Source organism: Chelonoidis abingdonii, chromosome 1, assembly GCF_003597395.2.
Source record: "Chelonoidis abingdonii isolate Lonesome George chromosome 1, CheloAbing_2.0, whole genome shotgun sequence".
Taxonomy (NCBI): domain Eukaryota; kingdom Metazoa; phylum Chordata; order Testudines; family Testudinidae; genus Chelonoidis; species Chelonoidis abingdonii.
In genome coordinates, this window is record NC_133769.1 from 17,597,332 (window position 1) to 17,615,676 (window position 18,345).

An 18,345-nucleotide genomic window follows, 5' to 3' on the forward strand; every position below is an offset into this window, starting at 1 on the left:
ACTGTGCTTTGCAGTAATATTTAAGAAGCTTAATACAGGATTAGAGTCTAGAAGTACCTAACTAGGGAATAGATCTGATGCTAGAGGGCTATTTCATCTCGCAGACCTGCCGCTGAACCTAGTTATGTAAAGTGAAGCTATAGAAATTCAAATTGAAAATAAGACAGATTTTTATCAATGAAGGTAACTAACTACTGGAACAATTCACCAAGTAAAAAGGTCTGCATTACTTGACCTCTTGAACAATCAAGACTGGATGCCTTTCTAAAGACATGTTCTAGCTCAACTAGTTACTGAGCCTAGTGCAGAATTACTGGGTGGAATTCTGTGGCCTATGTTATGCAGGAGTGAGACTAGATGATCATAATTGTTCCTTCTGGCCTTAAAATCTAGAAAGATCTTGGCCCTGATTGAAGATGTGCTGAATTCCTCAACTCTCATTGAAATCACAGGGAGGGTAGGGCCCTATTAATAATGTTTACAGAAGCAGTTAACAAAGGGCTTTCTGAGGGAATAGGCAGCATGCAGAAACCGCTTCCACAGTTTTATCTAGCATAATATGAAATTTTATATAAAAACTAGGTATTTGAAACCAACTGATCCAAGTTCCCAATTGATTTCCTAAGGGTTATATTTTCCAAACCAAAGCTGAAGTGCATCTGCTAAAAGACATACACACACACACAGAAAAAAAATTGTTACTAAAAAATGGTTCCAGATCATAGCAACTGCAAAGTAACATGCTCCTAGCAATACACATCATATAACCAGTAGAAAAAGCAAAAAAGTTCTTTATATTTGTAGATCTGACACAGCATAAAGCTGTTCCAATCCTGAAGGGGGTGTTTGGGTGCAACCATAATACTATTATTAATAAACGTAAGTATTAGCAATTTATCTTCACTAATTTCTTCTAGCTAGAAAAATAGAATCTATTTCTACTAAGAACTGTTCTGGACATTTAAAAATATGCAGAATCTATTGAAAGCACGTACATGACTGATCCTGGGCAGTGACCAGCTGATAGAAGTGTCACCACTATATCTTCTTTCTAGAAATCAAGAGACATTTTAACAGGTTAGGGTTAGTTTCAGTCTGTGGGACAATACTGGCGACACTGGAAGGGACAATGATCAGAGTCTACGGATTTATGTAGCCACTTCAACTGCTCTTGGAAAAGTGAGGGTGTCTTCCCCGTACACTGGTCTCAGACCCTGTATGGCAGAGATTCTCCGGGCAACTCCAAGCAGCCGATTAAAGCTCCCACAGATGCTCTAGGACAAATCATACTCCCCTTCTCCCTTGTGACCTCAGAACTTGCTTACTGAGGAACCAATCTCAAAACACATTGTTTTGCCCTGGACAGGATGTGCAGGACAAAGTGTTGTGTGCATGTGCATATGTTTCAACCAGCCTTGAAATGAGCTAAGAAGCAACGAAGACTCATGAATGAAAAAATCATGAGAGAAGAAAGAATAGGTTGGAGACCTCAGATACAGCAGAGAGAAAGACAGAACAACACTAAGCAGAGAGGGACATGGGTCACAGTGGGGAAAGGTCTCTAAAGTGGCTAAACATGGGTTGGAGCATTTTGGAATCTCATTTCTATCCAGTTAAAGGGAGCAAAAAAAGCGACATTTATGATTTAAATATCACCTTAACATTTTTAAAACTTTAAATTGGTTGTTAAAAAGACTTGTTTTGAAATGGTTACCTCACCAGACGCTTCATCGAGTAAAGAAATCTGAGTTGGAGTTTCAACTTCAAGGGGAACCTACAACAAACAAAAAATGCATCATAAAATGTAGTTCACATTGTGTCTGATGTATGATTATATCTAGGTATTGGTTGATGCCACAGACATCTTAAACTTCTACATGCCCGGGGCAAGCAATCCAAGTCTGCAGAAAAAGGAAAATAAATAAAACTTTCCCAAACACTCACATATTTTCAATAAAAAAAAAAAAATACATTCTGACAACTGTAAATACGTAATGGATAGACGCTAACTAAACCGAGCACACCTAGATTAATGTTAAACCTGAGATCCCAACATTTTAAAGAAGTTGTGTTGATTTTCTCACTATCATATGGCTTCTTTTTGGTTGAGAAAGCAATGACGCCAGCTGCAAGTGTTTAAAAAAAAAAAAACAAAAACCTGCACAAACATGAATCAGACTCCAGTTTATCCCCTGCCCTCAAAAAATCATGAGATAAGCTTGGGATTTTGTTTTTTAATGACTCAGTTCTTCATTTCTTGTGGGCTTTTAACTTGTACCGCACATTGGGGACATGTTCTGAAGCTTCAATCCTGCGGATTAGAAGCACACTTGACAATAAAAGTTAAGCATCTCACAAAGTAATATGACTCCAGGTGGTGGGGCTTCAATATAAATGACCACAATTTGATCACAAGTCTCACAAGAGCTGGAAACAGAGAGTGGCTTATTGTTTTTCTGCATTAAGGACCATATCATTCCCTAAAGGGAAAATCCAGGAGGCACCAACAAGTTACTCTGAGAACTCTGTAGGGCATCCAAAGCATTATCATGTCATTGGGTGTGGCAGGTATGTCTTCCTGTGGAGAAGACAGGGAGTGCAGCCCTCACAGCCCAGTGATATTGAAATTCCCCAGATCCTGAGCCTTTCCCGTGGAGATGTCTCTTTGTATCATGACCACCACCACATCAGCACAGCTTCCTTTAGCTTCCCATTGATTCCTAGAATCTATCCCCTCACCCCTGAAGGAAGAAGCCACAAAGCAGCTTTTCAGAAATCAGCAAACTGTTGGAATTTCTGCATATTAACACAGAGATGCCATGGAGAGGAGTTATCCCCCCTATTCTGCCCCATCCTCCTTCCAAATACCCTTGGAGCTTCAAACTAACATACAGTAACTCCTCGCTTAACGTTGTAGTTATGTTCCTGACAAATGCTACTTTAAGCGAAACAATGTTAAAAGAATCCAATTTCCCCATAAAAATTATTCTAAATAGGTGGAGGGTAAGTTCCAGGGAAATTTTTTTCACCAGACAAAAGACTCTCACTACACACACACACAATAAGTTTTAAACTAACAATTTAACACTGTACACAGCAACAAGGATTGTGATGCTTGGTTGAGGTGGTGACATCAGAGGGTATGATATTTCCCAGGGAACGCCTTATTGGTAAATGATGCACTAGCAGTGGGTTGAGCCCTTAAGGGCTAACACATCGTTATTAATGTAACTTCACACACTACAAGGCAGCATCAATGGAGGGAGGGTAGACAAAATGGCAAAGAGAGAGAGAGAGAAACACGCATTGCCCCTTTAAGTACGCTGACCACACTAAGTAACTGCCTTTTTAGATCAGCAAATTGAGACAGCAGCTGCTGTCAGCAAGCTCCCTCTGTCCTGAGCCCTGTCGTGTCCCCCCGCTCTGTGGAGATGACTGGATGGGGTAAAGGAGTGGGGGGCAGGAAGGAGGGGAGGGGGACACACTGACATTAGCACCCCTCTTCTCCCCGCCTTGCACAGCAAGCAGGAGGCTCCCAGGAGCAGCTCCAAGGCAGAGGGCAGGAGCAGCACGTGGCAATGGGGGGAGGGACAGCTGAACTGCTGGCAACTGATAGTAGCCACCCAGCAGGCTACACAGGGAACTTAGGGGAGCAGGGAGCTGATGCGGGGGCCTGATGCGGGGGCTGCCGGTCCACCCTGGTTCCAAGCCCCCAGCAGCTAACTCCAATGAGCTGCTCTTTCTGCAAGCAGTGGACAAAGCAGGCGGGTGCCAAATAACGTTATAAGGGAGCACTGCGCAACTTTAAACGAGTATGTTCCCTAATTGATCAGCGACATAACAATGAAACAACATTAACTGGGATGACTTTAAGTGAGGAGTTACCATACCATAGAGAAGCCCCCCTGAACTACTGATGGGGAGAAAGATACTGCTAATTAGGCTCCTTTCCTACCCTCAAATTTTCTGTTCAGTTCTGGTCAATATTTCCAAGCATTTCACCTTCTCCTGCCAAAAAGCAGAGAGGATCATTTGGTCTCTGCTGGATAAAAACCCAACACCGGGGGAAGACTGGGAGAGTGGGGGTTATCATCCCTCCAAGCAAGAGCTGTAACACTTGATATCTCAGTTTCTTAGCTAAGCAACCAGTCTACAGAGCACTCTAGGTTCGTTATGATAACAGTGAGAGTCAAAGATTCCAGGACCAGAAGGGACCAACCTGACTTCCTGTATTACAGTTATAGATCTTCCCCAAAATAATTCCTGGAGTAGAACTTTTAGAAAAATATCCAATCTTGATTTAAAAATTGTCAGTGAAGAAGAATCTACCATGACCCTTGGTAAACAGTTCCAGTAATTAATTATTCTCACCATTAAAAATGTACACCATTTCCAGTCTGAATTTGGCTTTAATTACCAGCCATTGGCTTGTGTTATACCTTTCTCTCCTAGATTGAAGAGACCATTTTAAACACTTGTTTCCCCATGTAGGTACTTACGGACTGTAATCAAGTCACCCCTCTGCCTTTTCTTTGTTAAGCTGAAGAGATAGTGAGTGAGCTCTTTGAGTCTATAAGGCATGAATACCTTACAGTTTAATATTTAATGGTTTGTGTACATCAATAATATGGACTGTGACGAGAACCTCAGAGCTGTGGTGTTGGATTTTGCAGCTAGCTAGCCAAGAGTTAAACAAAATACATAGAAATGTATCGAACTTGTACATTACCTAGCCACAAAATATAGCTACATATGGCAAAAATGCAAGGAGCTGATATGTAAGGAACAATAGCTATGTGTCACTTTTGTAGTGTGAACACCACAAGAAGTGAAATTCATAACACCTTGGACTACCAAAAGTTTTAAAAACTATAATTAATACTGATACACTTTTTGCACATCACTCAGCTTAGACAATTAAAACAGGCTGATCAGTTTTCACTTTGCTACACTCATGACTTAGTACAGTGCTGCAGAGTTGGGGTTTCAAACATTGGTTAGGAATATTTCATTCCAGATATAAACCTATTTCCCACTGGAATTATCAGATATCTAAATTTCCTGAAGAATGGTCTTACGACCAGCAAAAGGAAGTTTGCTTTCATAGGTAAGTGACAGATTTCTGGCCATATTCTTGACAATTTTAATTTTAAGCTGTCAACAGATCAAAAGATGCTCTCTAGATATCTTATTCACACTCAGACTTCTCATCAAGCTCAGATTGCAAATCATAAAAAATTATTTAGACAGAAGCTGGCATTTTGAACACCTCTCCTAGTCTAATGAATACCAACCCAGTTTGAATCAGCTTTACACTGTAAAGCACAGTGATGCAAACAGAAAGCCTACCATTTGTTATGAGACAAAGTTCATGGACAGGACACCCACTCAACTACTTTCTGATTTAGTTGCTGTACAGAGAGCCTTGCAAATCTGCTTCATATCAGATATATGTGGATCATTTTTGCAAATCATGGATCAGATGCAGATACGAATTCTATATCCACACAGGGTTCTAGCTGTACAGTTCACTATATCACTGCAAGTCATTACAGGCAGCAACATCGACAACTCCTCTGCTATTTAAATTTGTGAACTCAGGCACGCAAATCTAGAAGGTGCAACTATAAAACTCTTATCATTACATGTATGTTTTAAAATCAGAAGATCAGGATAATATGTAGCACTACTGGAAACCTCCAAGTATAATCTCAGATATTACATAGAAACACGGCAATCTGCAAAAAAACCTAAAACTTTCAAATGACCTTCTATAACCTTACTTTCCTCAAAAATGAGAACCTAGTACAGTATACTTTGAAAACCCACAAAGCTAGGTAGATTGTAGAATAAAAAACCCTATATCTCACCCTCATATTAGTATGCTGCCAAGTTCCTTTGTTTGTAGATTACTGAAGATACACAAAGTCAAAGTAATAGAAACAAAACTTTCTATACAAGTGTTACAGAAAGCTAAATGGAACTTCATGTTCATGCAACGCTGTGAAATATGTAAAATACCATATTAAATACTTTAGGTATAAAGAACAATACAGTAGGTTCTACAGCACTTTACAAAAGGTAGCATTTGCCATATAAGAACAGGATCCCTGTCTGAGGAGCTTACAAAATACGGGTTCATGCAAGTACAAAGTAAGACTAGTACCATCTAGACAGCGTGATGAGCATTCATTGTAATTAAATGCCATGTTGAAAAAGACGAACTGCAAGTAGGTCACATTTATATAATCCAACGCTTGCTCAATGACTAGTGTTTATAGTCACTCTGTTTACAGCTAAATTCATGGAGACAATTAAGCTCTGAGGTGATTCTGCATCATGAGATGAAGCTTTTGAGGCTGGAAGGAAGACATTATAAAAGCAGGAGGGAAATAGTACTTCCTCAAAGATTCTTCCCCCCCACCCCTCCCCATACACAAAAAAGGAGACCTTAAACCAAGAGAAAGAGAGAAGTAAAAGAAGAGATACAAATAAATCAGGGCAGAGAGAGAGTTGCAGAAATACAGGAAGGTAGGACACATCACATTTAGAGGAGAGGAAGAGAAACTAAAAGAGAGGAGGAGGGATAGCTCAGTGGTTTGAATCTTGGCCTGCTAAACCCAGGGTTGTGAGCTCAATCCTTGAGGGGGCCATTTAGGGAACAGGGTAAAAATCTGTCTGGGGATTGGTCTTGCTTTGAGCAGGGAGTTGGACTAGATGACCTCCTGAGGTCCCTTCCAACCCTGATATTCTATGATTCTAAATCAAGAGAATTGCTAAATTCGTGGAGAGAAAGATATGACTACTGGCTGAATAGACATAAATGTGCTGTTCCAAAGAGCATACAACAGAGACTATGTCTACATTACAACATTTACAGCAGTACGACTGCACTGCTGAAGCACTTCTGGTGATGACATTCTAAGTTGATGGGAGAGCTCTGCTGTTGGCTTAATAACTCCTGCATCCGCCAAAGGAGGTAGGTATGTCAGCAGGAGAAGCTCTCCCGCTGACACAGTGTTGTCTACACTGGTGCTTAGGGTCAGTGTAATTTACATCGCTCGAGGAGAGGGAAGAGGCTTATTCATACCCCTGAGTGATATAACTTATACCAAAGTAATTTGTAGTGCAGACATAACCTGAGAAGGGATGGAGTGTGTGGAAATTAAACCCACAGAACATTGTAGAACTGGGCACCAGCATCACCACTTAAAGACTGTTGCTTGGGACAATTTGGAGTAGATTGTTCCTCCTCAAATCCACCATACAGAAAAGTACAAAGTCTGATCTAATTAACGACACTTGCTTTAATGTGAAAAAGTTAACTTACAATGCGATTCTCCCAAAACTTGTATTTCGGGCTAGTCAGCAGCAACTCCTTGGTTACCGGTGAACAGTACAAATGAACTTTCAGGCTGCACAGAAAGAAGAAAGTAGATCAATAAGGCTTTCAAAATAAAGGACAGGGAACTATCAAGTGGCATGTGCCACTCCACATAGCCTCTGGACCTCTCCCCTAGTTAGAGGGGGAGACACAGAGCTATAGAAGCAGTAGAGTTCATGAAGTGAGTCAAACAGAGTCACTGCGGCAGGTGTGTGCATCTTTCTAAGAAGTGTCTAAACTTACAAATACTTGCTTTAAAAAAAATCCTTTCCTCCTTTGCTTACCTGTCAAGATCTGAGTTTAAAGGTCCCCATACCTTCCTGGAATAGTTGATAACTATCACAAACACCTAATTCGAGCATTGGAATGTAGTTCCTTACACCATTCCAGGCTTCAGAGAAAACTGTAAGATCTCAAACATCTTTCTTGAGCTTCTCAGTTCACTTTTAAGAAGGGATCAAGTAAGCTACCAAATTTTAACCATAACTTGAGTTCTAGGGAACAACAGAGTTTAGCAGTGGACTACCAAATGGCTATGAGACATTCACCTATTTAAAATACATCATTGCAAGGGTAGGCAATGGCAAAACAGTAGACATTATTTATTTGCACTCCAGGAAAGTGTCTGTTGCTATTCCACTCACACTTACGTTTACAGTGTAGATATGCCCTAAATCAATCTAATCCACACTGCCCTTCTTCTGTTGGTGGTGCACATCCTCACCAAGAGTGCTTCCACCCACTTTCAGCTCTGCATGCAGCTCCCCACTGGGAACGGGGCAGCCTCACCGGGCTTCTCAGCTGAGAAGCCTGGTGCATCTGCCCCATTCCTGGTGGGGAGTGGGGAGCTGAGAGCCCACGCAGCAGCCTGCACTGGAGTAGGGAGCCAGGATAGCAGCACACATCAGAATGGGGAGCCAGGAGGGCAGTAGGTCTCCCCATGGGGAGCCCAGGCGGGAGCCCAGGCAGCAGCCCAGCTTGGAGTGGAGACCAGGCATGGCTGGGGAGCCAGAAACCAGCTTTTTTGTCAATTTCACAGGTTCAGAAGAGACATGAAAGTGACAAGAATGACGGCCAACAGATGCAAGTAAGGCAGTGTCTACAAGGACACTGCACTGCCTGAAGTACACCAACATAAGCCCTATGCCGCTCATGGTGGTGGAATCATGTCAGTGTAGTAGGGCACTTACATCGGTGGAAACAAGGCTGTAGTGTGTACACTGACAATTAAGTTGACGTAAGCTGCCTTACATCCACCTAAAGCTGTAGTCTAGACCAGGTCTTATATGGAGGGAGAAAGTGATAGAGTGGGAAGGGCCAAAATTTGCCCTGTTGCCTTGGTAACAGGGAACACAGGACATTACTGGAGACAGTAGCAAGCATAAAGTAAGAGATAAAAAGACTTCCTTTAAAAAGTGGAAGTCAAATCCTAGTGAGGCAAATAGAAAGGAGCACAAACACTGCCAGCTTAAGTGCAAGAGTGTAATAAGAAAAGCCAGAAGAAAAGTTGGAGTAAAGAACAGCTAGCCAAAAACTCCAAATGGTAATAACAACAATGTTTTTTTAAGTAGCATCAGAAGCAGGAAGCCTGATAAACAACCAGTGGAGCCCCTTGACAATCGACAAATACAAATAGGGAGCGCTTAAAGACGATAAAGTCATTGCAGAGGAAAACTAAATGGATTCTTCTCGCTCCAGTCTTCACCGCTGAGGATGTTAGGGAGATTCCCAAACCTGAGCCGGGCTCTCCTCGCTAAGGGAAATCTGAGGAAAACTGTCACAGATTGAAGCGTCACTAGAGGACGTTTTCGGAATTAATGATAAACTCAAAACATTAACAAGTCACCGCGGACCAGATGGCATTTAACCCAAGACTTCTGACAAAATTCAACCTGTGAAGTTGCGTAACTATTTAGTACTAAGGGTCCGTCACCTGTCTTTAAATCGGCTTTCAGGTACCCAATGACTGGAAGTTAGCTAATGTACGCGCAATATTTTACAAAAGGCTCTGAGGTTGATCCGGCAATTACAGAACGGTAAGTTCTAACGGTCCAGTAGCCGGGCAAATTTAGTCGACAACAATAGTTAAGAATAAAATTGTTCAGACACAGAAAAGAAATAAACTGCTTGAGCCAATAGTCAACAATGGTTTCTTGTAACGGGAAATCGATTGTCTACTTATCTATAGAGTTTCTTTGAGGGCAGTCAAAAACATGTGGACAAGGGGGATCCTGTGGACGATAATATACTTAGATTCAGAAAGCATTTGACGAAGGTCCCTCACCAAAGGCTCTTTACTGTTAAATAAGCTGTATGGATTAAAGGAAGGTCTTTTCACGGATTGGGAAACTTAGTTTAAAAGACAGGAACAGAGGGTAGGAATTCAATGGTAATATTTCAGACATCGGAGAGGATAATTAGTGGTGTCCCCCAAGGGTCAAGTCCATAGGACCAATCCTATTCAATTTAATTCATAATTTGATCTGGAGAAAGGGTGTACCAAACAGTGAGTGGTCCTCGGCAAGAGTTTGCAGATGATACTAAACTGCTCAAGATAGTTAAGACAAGCATATTGTGAAGTAGAACTAAAAAGATTCTCTACAAAACTAAGTAATGGGCAACAAATGGCAAATGAAATTTAATGTGGATAAAAATGTAAAGTTATGCACCTGGAAAAAATAACTCCAACCATACATACAATACGGAGGAGCTAATTTAGCTACAAGTCAGAAAAAGATCCCTTGGCGTCATCGTGGATAGTTTCTCTGAAATGTCCAAGCAGTGACGCAGAGGTGATTTCAAAAAAGCAACAGGATGTTAGTTAATCATTAATAAGTGGTATAGAGAAGAAGACGGAGAATATTATTATGCGCCTTTATATAATCCATGGATATGCCCACATGGTCGGCATACTGTGGTACAGATTGGTCTCCTAAAACTCAAGAGGAATATTCTAAGCACTAGAAAAGTTGAACAAGTGCAACTAAAATATTTAGGGTTTGGAGAGGGACCCATAGAGGCAAAGATTAAAGAGGCTAGGCCTCCTTTTCAGCTTGGAAAAGAGGGGAGACTAAGGCAGGCATATGATAGAGGTATATACAAGCCTGATGAGTGATGTAGAGAAAGTGTGATAGGCAAAAAGTTTTTACTTATTCCCATAATACAAGAACTTAGGGGTCACAAGATGAAAATTAATGGGCAGCAGTTTAAAACAGAATAAAAGAAGTTCTTCTTCATGCAGCACACAGTTCAACTTGTGGAACTCCTTGCCTGAGGAGGTTTGAAGGTAGGACTTAAACAGTGTGTTAAGGGAATGGATAATTCATAGTGGCTAAGTCCATAAATGGACTATTGGCCATGAAGGGTAAAGAATGGTGATCCTAGGCCTTGTTCATCAGAGGGATGGAGATGGATGGCAGGAGAGAGATCACTTGATCATTTGCTGCTTAGGTTCACTCCCTCTGGGCACTTTGCATTTGGCCACTGTCGGTAGACAGCATACTGGGGCTAGGATGGACCTTTGGTCTGACCCGTTGCCGTTCTTAGCATGAATCTGACCAATGGTCTGGAGGTACGATCAGAAGATCACAGCTTCACTCCTCTCTCCTTAACGGGCCCAATCCAAAACACACCAACCCAACCTTCAGAGTTCAGATTCGCTCCGCCATTTGACTGCTGAATTTGAGAGAATTTAGCATCCAAAGTTTAGCTCTGTCATTTTAGAAATACAAAGGTCGTATTTTGGAGTGTGGATCCTGGCCTACATCTAGTTGATAGTGAAAAAAGTTATGAGCAGGTAACTGCAGCGGTATCAGGCGAAATTTTTAGATGATTGTCTTGAAGATATAATTTAGTAAGTGGTTACATTTGATGTGGCTCCCCACAGGAGCAGGGAAAAACTACACCCAATTCAAGCAGGCTTGAGATTTCTAGCACCAAAGAGCAGCAATAGTGGGGTAGGTACAGCCCGGGCCACCACTCTAGAACACAGGTGTATCTGCTCAGACATCCCACTGGTATAAAGCTGCACATACTCCTTCCCCCGGGCCACGTGGGCTGGCAAAATAGTGATGTCCCATGGGAGTAGGTACAGATCCTCAGAAACTCCCAGCAGGAAGAAGCAATGGATATCACTGCCTTTGGACCCTGGTAACATCATCACATCATCTATCCCTACTAACTTCGTATATTGTTGTCTAGTCTGACCTCCTCCCAACCCTCCCTAACTACTACACTTCCTCTGCAGCAGCAGCACCACCAGCAGGAGCCAAAAGGTGGACCTGAATCCCAGTCCCCTCCCCATACCTGACTACTTTCACAGACCATAATGTCATCTAGACTCCCATCAAAACTCTGCACTGACATACTCTGAACTAGTATGATGAGGAACCAGATTTGCCATGTAGGGAATCCACGTGGAAAAGGTGGGGTCATGTCTAGAATTAGTTTAGCTAGATTCCATCTTGGTCCAGCGAGAGCTTTTCTATTCACAACTTTAAAGTCTGTAATCTAACAACCCTGCAGGGCTAGAAACTTTATATCGCTGGAATAGGGAGATTCCAAATGGGATCCAGCACTCACTTTTACCCAACCCTAGAAGTGATTACATGTTTAGGTATTTAGGTCATTTTAAGAATTATTTCCCTCTCTGAATATGATACTGTGGGACTTAGTAGCAAACACACCTGCCTTTATATGGAAAGAGATACAAAATAGAAACCAACAGATTGTTTTAGAACTCAAATAAAAGTAATCTAGAAATTGTACCATGTGCCATATGCAGAACGTATGATGTGATAAGATTTTAATCAGCACTCAGATGGGATGATTTGTGTGGAAGCCAATTTGAACTCAGGTTGGTATTTTACAAATAATTCACAGATGTTAAAAAAAAAAAAAACGTCAGAAACAGCAAGTTGAGCCCATAAGTAGTCTCTGTAACCACCTATATTCCTGTTACCATCCTCCTCCTCCTACAGATTGTTATACCTATGGTGTTTTGTTTTAAATTAGATTGTCTACTCTGTGTGTTTGCACAGCACATGACACAATGAGACCTCCAATCCTGACTAGAGCTTCTGGACACTACTGTAATATGTAATACACTTTTCTTCCCAATTACAACATTGTACGTGTAGTATTTGAGATTTTGCACACTTTGATCAAAGAAGTAGGAACACAGCTGTTTCAGGTACAGCAGGGTGGGGGTAGGCTTTGGCAGAGAAACAAAAGGAAAGTGTCATATGGCAAGAGCAAGTGCTAGGAGGGAAAAAAAAAAAAAAATCACAGCAGTGGGTTTGTCTCCAGGTCCCAGTGATCTTTCAAGAAAAGTTTATTGATAAAAATGAAGTGTGTAGACTTGAATTTCCCCAGCACTTCAGGGACAAGTTCCAATGATATTACTTGAGTGTAAACCATTACCTGCACTCCAGTCTTCTTTTCAAGGAAGGTGCTCTCAGCCCTTTCATGTGATCTAACAGTAAGATATAAAGTTCATAACTTTATTTTGTTTTAAAAGTTACCATACATCACAACTTTAATATTTAAAAGTAATAGAAAAAAATCGCAGGTAGGTTTATTATTTATAGCATAATGCTACACAGTAAAATAAGAGACTATGATTCCTGTCCTGTGAAGAGCTAACAATCTCAGGCCCTGATCCTACAATGAGCTCCATGAAGGCAAACCCTTGTGCCAGTTGCAAGCTCACTACATTATTCTATAAATGCTTATTCTCTCCAACAGTCCCACGTAAGTTTGAAGCCCCAAAATAAACATGACAGATAGAAACAATGATAAGCAGGATGAATTTATAAAAAGTAGTCTCATTTTGTAGTTACTCCTGGGGGGATTCTGCACCACTGCACATGCGCAGAATTCATACCCTGCAGATTTCTTTGCTTACCTACAGAAAAATGACTTTCTGACAGGGAAGCAAAGGGAAGCTGTAAGAACAGTCAAGCAAGTACATCATTTCAGGCACCCAGAGCAGCCAGCAGAGAGGTAAGTCACTGTGGGGCTGGAGACACCCCAGCCAATGACTCCTACTTTGAGCTGGGATCAACTGCTAGTCCCGGCTGGGCTGGAGGCAGGAGAGGATGGGACTTCCTCTTCCCGTGCAAGAAGTGGCTGAGGCTGTGTCAGACACACTCCCAGAAACCTCCCCCAGCTGCAGGAAGCTCAGCATCCTCCCCTGCTTCCTGCCCCCATCACTCCTCAGCTGTGGGGAGAGGGATCTCTGTACAGGGAGCAACTCCCCCATCCATCCAACCAGCATGCATTTGGATCTCCCATACCCAGACACCCCTGCCAAGCCTCACCCAGTACCTCCAGAATCCTCCTATCCCTCCATACCCGAACCCCACCCCACTGAACCTCAACCCCTGCATCTGGAAACCTCCTTCACCCAGACCCCCTGCCTCCAGACCGCCACTCCTGCACTCAGACCACTGCCCACTGAGCTCCCTGCACTCAAATTCCCACCCTGATGCCCCACCCCCAACACCAACCTGAGCCCCTACATCCAGACTCCCATGCCACTGATCCCCAACTAGCTGCACCCAGACCTGCACCCCACCAAGCTCTACTCCCCCAGCCCCCTCCCCCCCTGCTTAGACGCATACACCCAGACCCCTCTACTGAGCCCCAACCACCTTCACCTAGAAGCCCCTGCAGAATCCCATTGCCCCTGCACCAGGAACCCCCCTGCCCCCGCACAACAAGCCTCTGTACATCTAGATCCCCACCAGTACGCCCCCACTGAGGTGCCTGCACCCAGACTGTCCCAAATAGAATCCTCTCACCCCACACCTGGATCACCCCACATTGAGCCCCTCCACACTAAGATCTTGCCTGGCTGACTCTGCCTACCGAGGGCTGTCATTACCCATACGCAAAGTGTGCAGCTGCGTAGGGCACCAGGAAGTTTGCTGCCCCAAATTTCCTGGCACTCTGCACAGCTATGTGCTGCTCCAGCACTGCCCCCACTCCCCTGAGCTCTGCAGCATGGCCGGGCCTGCACTTACCGGCGGTGGGAAGTGCAGACCCAGACCCAGCCGCGCCGCCAGTGAGTGCTGGGGGGTGGTTCCCCCTTGCCTCCCAAGCCAGCCCCACCTTCCACCCCCACAGAGGCCTGGGAACAGCCCCCCTGCTCCTTCCCAGCTGAGGCCTGGGCTCCCCCCACACACACACACACCCCACAGGGGTGCTGCGTAGGGCCCCAGAATAGCTAGGGAAGGCCCTGTGCCTACCCCACACCTGGTATGCCTGGCACAGAGAGGCAGGGCCCCAGGGTGTTTCCAGGGCAGGCCCAGACCTTGTGCTGTGTCACAGCTGGGTGCAGCCTCACCACTGAGTCTGTGTCCCAGGGGCAGAGAGGCTGCATGGTGATCTCCCACCTTTGTGCAGTGAGTGGCCTGTGCTCCCCACTGCCATGCTGAAGTCTCTGGATTTATTTATTGACAAATGAAACGTGAAGAATTTTGCAGAATTTTAAAATATTGTGTGCAGAAAATTTGTGTGTTTTTTGGCACAAAACGCCCTCAGGGGTATGTAGTGTAGTGGTTCTCAAAGTTGATCAGCCACTTGTTCAGGGAAAGCCCCTGGCAGGCCAGGTCAGTTTGTTTACCTGCCACGTCTGCAGGTTTAGCCAATCGTGGCTTCCACTGGCCGCGGTTCGCTGCTCCAGGCCAATGGGAGCTGTAGGAAGGGCGGCCAGCACACCCCTCGGCCCACGCCGCTTCCCGCAGCCCTCATTGGCCTAAAGCAGCGAACCACAGCTAGTGGGAGCCACAATTGGCGGAGCCTGCGGATGCGGCAGGTAAACAAGCTGGCCCGACCTGCCAGGGACTTTCCCTGAACAAGCGGCAAACCGGCTTTGAGAACCACTGATCTAGTGTACATCATTACAGAAGTTTGTTGCACAAAGGAAGGAGAGAAATTTCCACCCCCTTGAAGATAAAAAACAAAAAAAGAGTGACTCCCCAATCAGGTGCAGAAAATCTATGGTTACGACACAGTATTCAGTGTGAATGTCGTCTTAGATACAATGACATGTTACTCTCGTGCATGGCATGAAAAAAAAGTATGACTGTTTCTTTAAAAAAATAAAACCTTAGCACTATATCCTGCAGCATTCTAAAGGGAAATTGATTTTCAATTTTCCATTCCTGATACACATGGTTACATTTTACCTCTACTTTTGCATTAGCTGTATTTACTTGGTTATCAGTAATACACCCTTGAACTTAGTCTAGCTGGGGTGGTGGGCAGCGTAACTCGCCCAGAGAGGACATGATAGGAAAAAGGGGCTGTAGCACAGCTCCAGGGTAGGAGGTACTTGGGGCAAACCTTGGAGCAAAGTGGTACAGCTCTACACAGAGAGGCCACAAGGAAGTGGGACAGCGACCCACTTCCTTGTGGGAGGAGTGGGACAGCGACCAAAAGCCCCACACAGAGAGGCTTCGGGAAAGTGGAGGAATGGGGCACCAACTAGGGCTCTCCTTAGGCACACACAGCATATGCAGCTGCGTAGGGCATCCAAAAATTTGGGGCACCATTCCCTTCCCTGGCCACAGCTGGACTCCTCTCATCTCCAGCCCCTTCCCCGTGCTGGGCAGGTGGGCTTCTCCCCAACCCCAACCTCTCCCTTACATGCCCTCAGCCAGATGGCAGGGCCCAGCCCCGAGGAGACCAGAGCAGGAGCAGTTGCCGGGCCTACTGCTCCTGGAACACTGCCTGCCTTGTACTGCTCGGTCTGTGGTGAGGCCAGGCCGGGTGCCAGGGGACAGAGGACCAAAAAGGTGGAGCGGGGGGGGGGGCACGCAAAAGTGCTGGGGCAAGGCGGGGGCGACTTTAAAGGTAACAGTGGCACGCTCTCTCACCAATCCCCTAACACACACACAGCCAGTCTCCACACCCACATACCCTCCGCCTCTCATGATTCAGTCCCCCATACAGATTGTCTCTCACTCCTCAGCACAGTCACACACACACACACACGCACGCGTCTGGTCACGTGCACAAAACCACACTGTGTACTATTGTTGTTCTTACTGCTTTGGCACTTCCGTCCAGAATGTGTCTGTGTGAGGCCAGGAGTGGCTGTGGGGCTGAGCCCCGCTGTGACGCAGGAAGGCCATGCTTGGCCACTTGCCTGCGCAGGTAAGCTGGTGTGAAGTCAGCAATGGGGCCGACGGTTTGGGGTCCACGGGCAGGGGCTGTGCCCCTGCGACACACTGGTGAGAGCGGGGCTGGCTGGGGCAGCCTTCAGTGGCGCATGGGGCACAATTTAATAATATACGCATCAGGCTTCCCATAAATCAGAGGACGGCCTGTGCGGGGTCCAACAGCCCCAGCACTAGACGGAGGCCGGGCAAGAGAAAGCGGCCGCGCGGTAAGTGTCCCCATTGTGCAAGCAGCCCACCACAGGGAAACCACCGAAAGTGGCCTGGGGGCGCGGAGTAGGATTTGCCCGGCAGCTCAAAGGGTAAGAAGCGATCACCTAGTCGACGCACTGAAGAGGGGGGAGTGTGAGGAATGATTCCGGATGGGAGCCGGTGCGCGGCAGGGAAAAGCTCAGGCTCAGAGCGGGGGGGAGGGGAAAGATGAGCGGGTCTCCGGTCGAGGACAGCAGCAGCCCGGGGTGGGGGAGGGCAGGGGCGGCGGCGCCAGGCGCGCGCGCTGGAGGAAAGGGGGGGACGCGCAGCACCAGCGAAGCGACTGGCGCGCGGGGCCGGCGGCACCTCTCGCGCTCTCACCCTTGTGGCAGTGGGACAGGAAGTAGGCCCGGGCCCGCAGGTTCTCCCGGTCGAAGCGGTCTATGGACAGCCACGGATACTCCCGCATCCGGCCGCCGAAGCTGCTCATGGCGCGGCGCTGTTCTCCTCCTCGGTCTCCGTCCGTCCACCATCCCCACCTGCCCCGTTGGCTGCGGTTCGAACCAATCACAGAGCCGCCTTTGCAACCCGTCCGCCTACGAGGAAAGGGCCGGGGCGGGGCCTTTTCATAAAGGGCCAGTAACAGAAACGGCTGGAGCTTTTCTACTCCGGCTTTTGCTGTGGGGTTTGGAGCTACTGTGTGAACCCGAGGACTGAAGGGCCCCGCTGCCCTGCAGCATGGGGAGAAGGGCATGCCCGTGTACTCCTGGCCTGCTCACTCCTGAGCGCAATGATTTCTCAATAAGGAGGTTTAGGTAATTAATAACTGATACCATTAGCATCTGCATCATTAATAAAAACAAGGTTTGGTTTTTTTCAGTTATGAAAACTTATGCCCAAATAAATCTGTTAGTCTTTAAGGTGCCACCAGACTCCTTGTTGTTTTTGTGGATTCAGACTAACACGGCTATGGCCTGATACTTTTCATCATTAATACTGACTCTTGGTAACTGAATAATATTGAATATGGATAATTACTGCATTAGGAATTCATTCCCTGCCTTAGTGCAGTGTTCGTTGGTTTGTAAATGCTTATCATGAATAATTATAATTAGTCCATTAGTAATTGGGTGTGAGTAGTTACTTATAATTCACAATTACTGAATTAATTATAAATTATATTAGTAATTGTTTTGCTCCAACAATGTCCATTAGTATTTATTGTTATGACATTCATTTATTTTGTAGGTGGGGGCAAACTATTGAATTCTCAAAAGTGCTGTACGTTGTTTTTAATACTTTGGCCCAGACCAACTCCTAGGCTCCTAAATACCTTTGAGGATCTGGGGTTTTGTCTCTGTTCACAGCATGTTGCGTGCCCTGTTCAAAGTGAGGGGGAAAATGTAATTATTGCCAAGCAGTAATCTGTTAGCTATTTATGCTGATATCACCACCAAGGTGGTATATCTAATTTTATATCCGTTGGGGGGGATTAATGCGGGGGATGGGAAGTCAGACAAAAAGCATTCTTTTCCCAACTCTACCTTTGCCTCACTGTGTAACTTTGGTCAAGTCACTTACTCC

General features: G+C 45.1%; 1 protein-coding gene across 1 annotated transcript in view; it reads right to left on the reverse strand.

Annotated features, from left to right (window-relative positions):
* Nucleotides 1–17,320, reverse strand: part of DCLRE1C (DNA cross-link repair 1C) — a 32,927-nt gene extending 15,607 nt beyond the window's left edge. The window contains exons 1-5 of the mRNA XM_032799967.2: nt 17,143–17,320; nt 12,806–12,857; nt 7,331–7,415; nt 1,715–1,774; nt 992–1,051 (exon numbers count right to left, since the gene is read on the reverse strand). Of these exons, the coding sequence (XP_032655858.1) occupies nt 992–1,051; nt 1,715–1,774; nt 7,331–7,415; nt 12,806–12,857; nt 17,143–17,251 (366 nt within the window). The 5' untranslated portion in view covers nt 17,252–17,320. The remainder of the gene's footprint in view (nt 1–991; nt 1,052–1,714; nt 1,775–7,330; nt 7,416–12,805; nt 12,858–17,142) is intronic.
* Nucleotides 17,321–18,345: the final 1,025 nt, after the last annotated feature.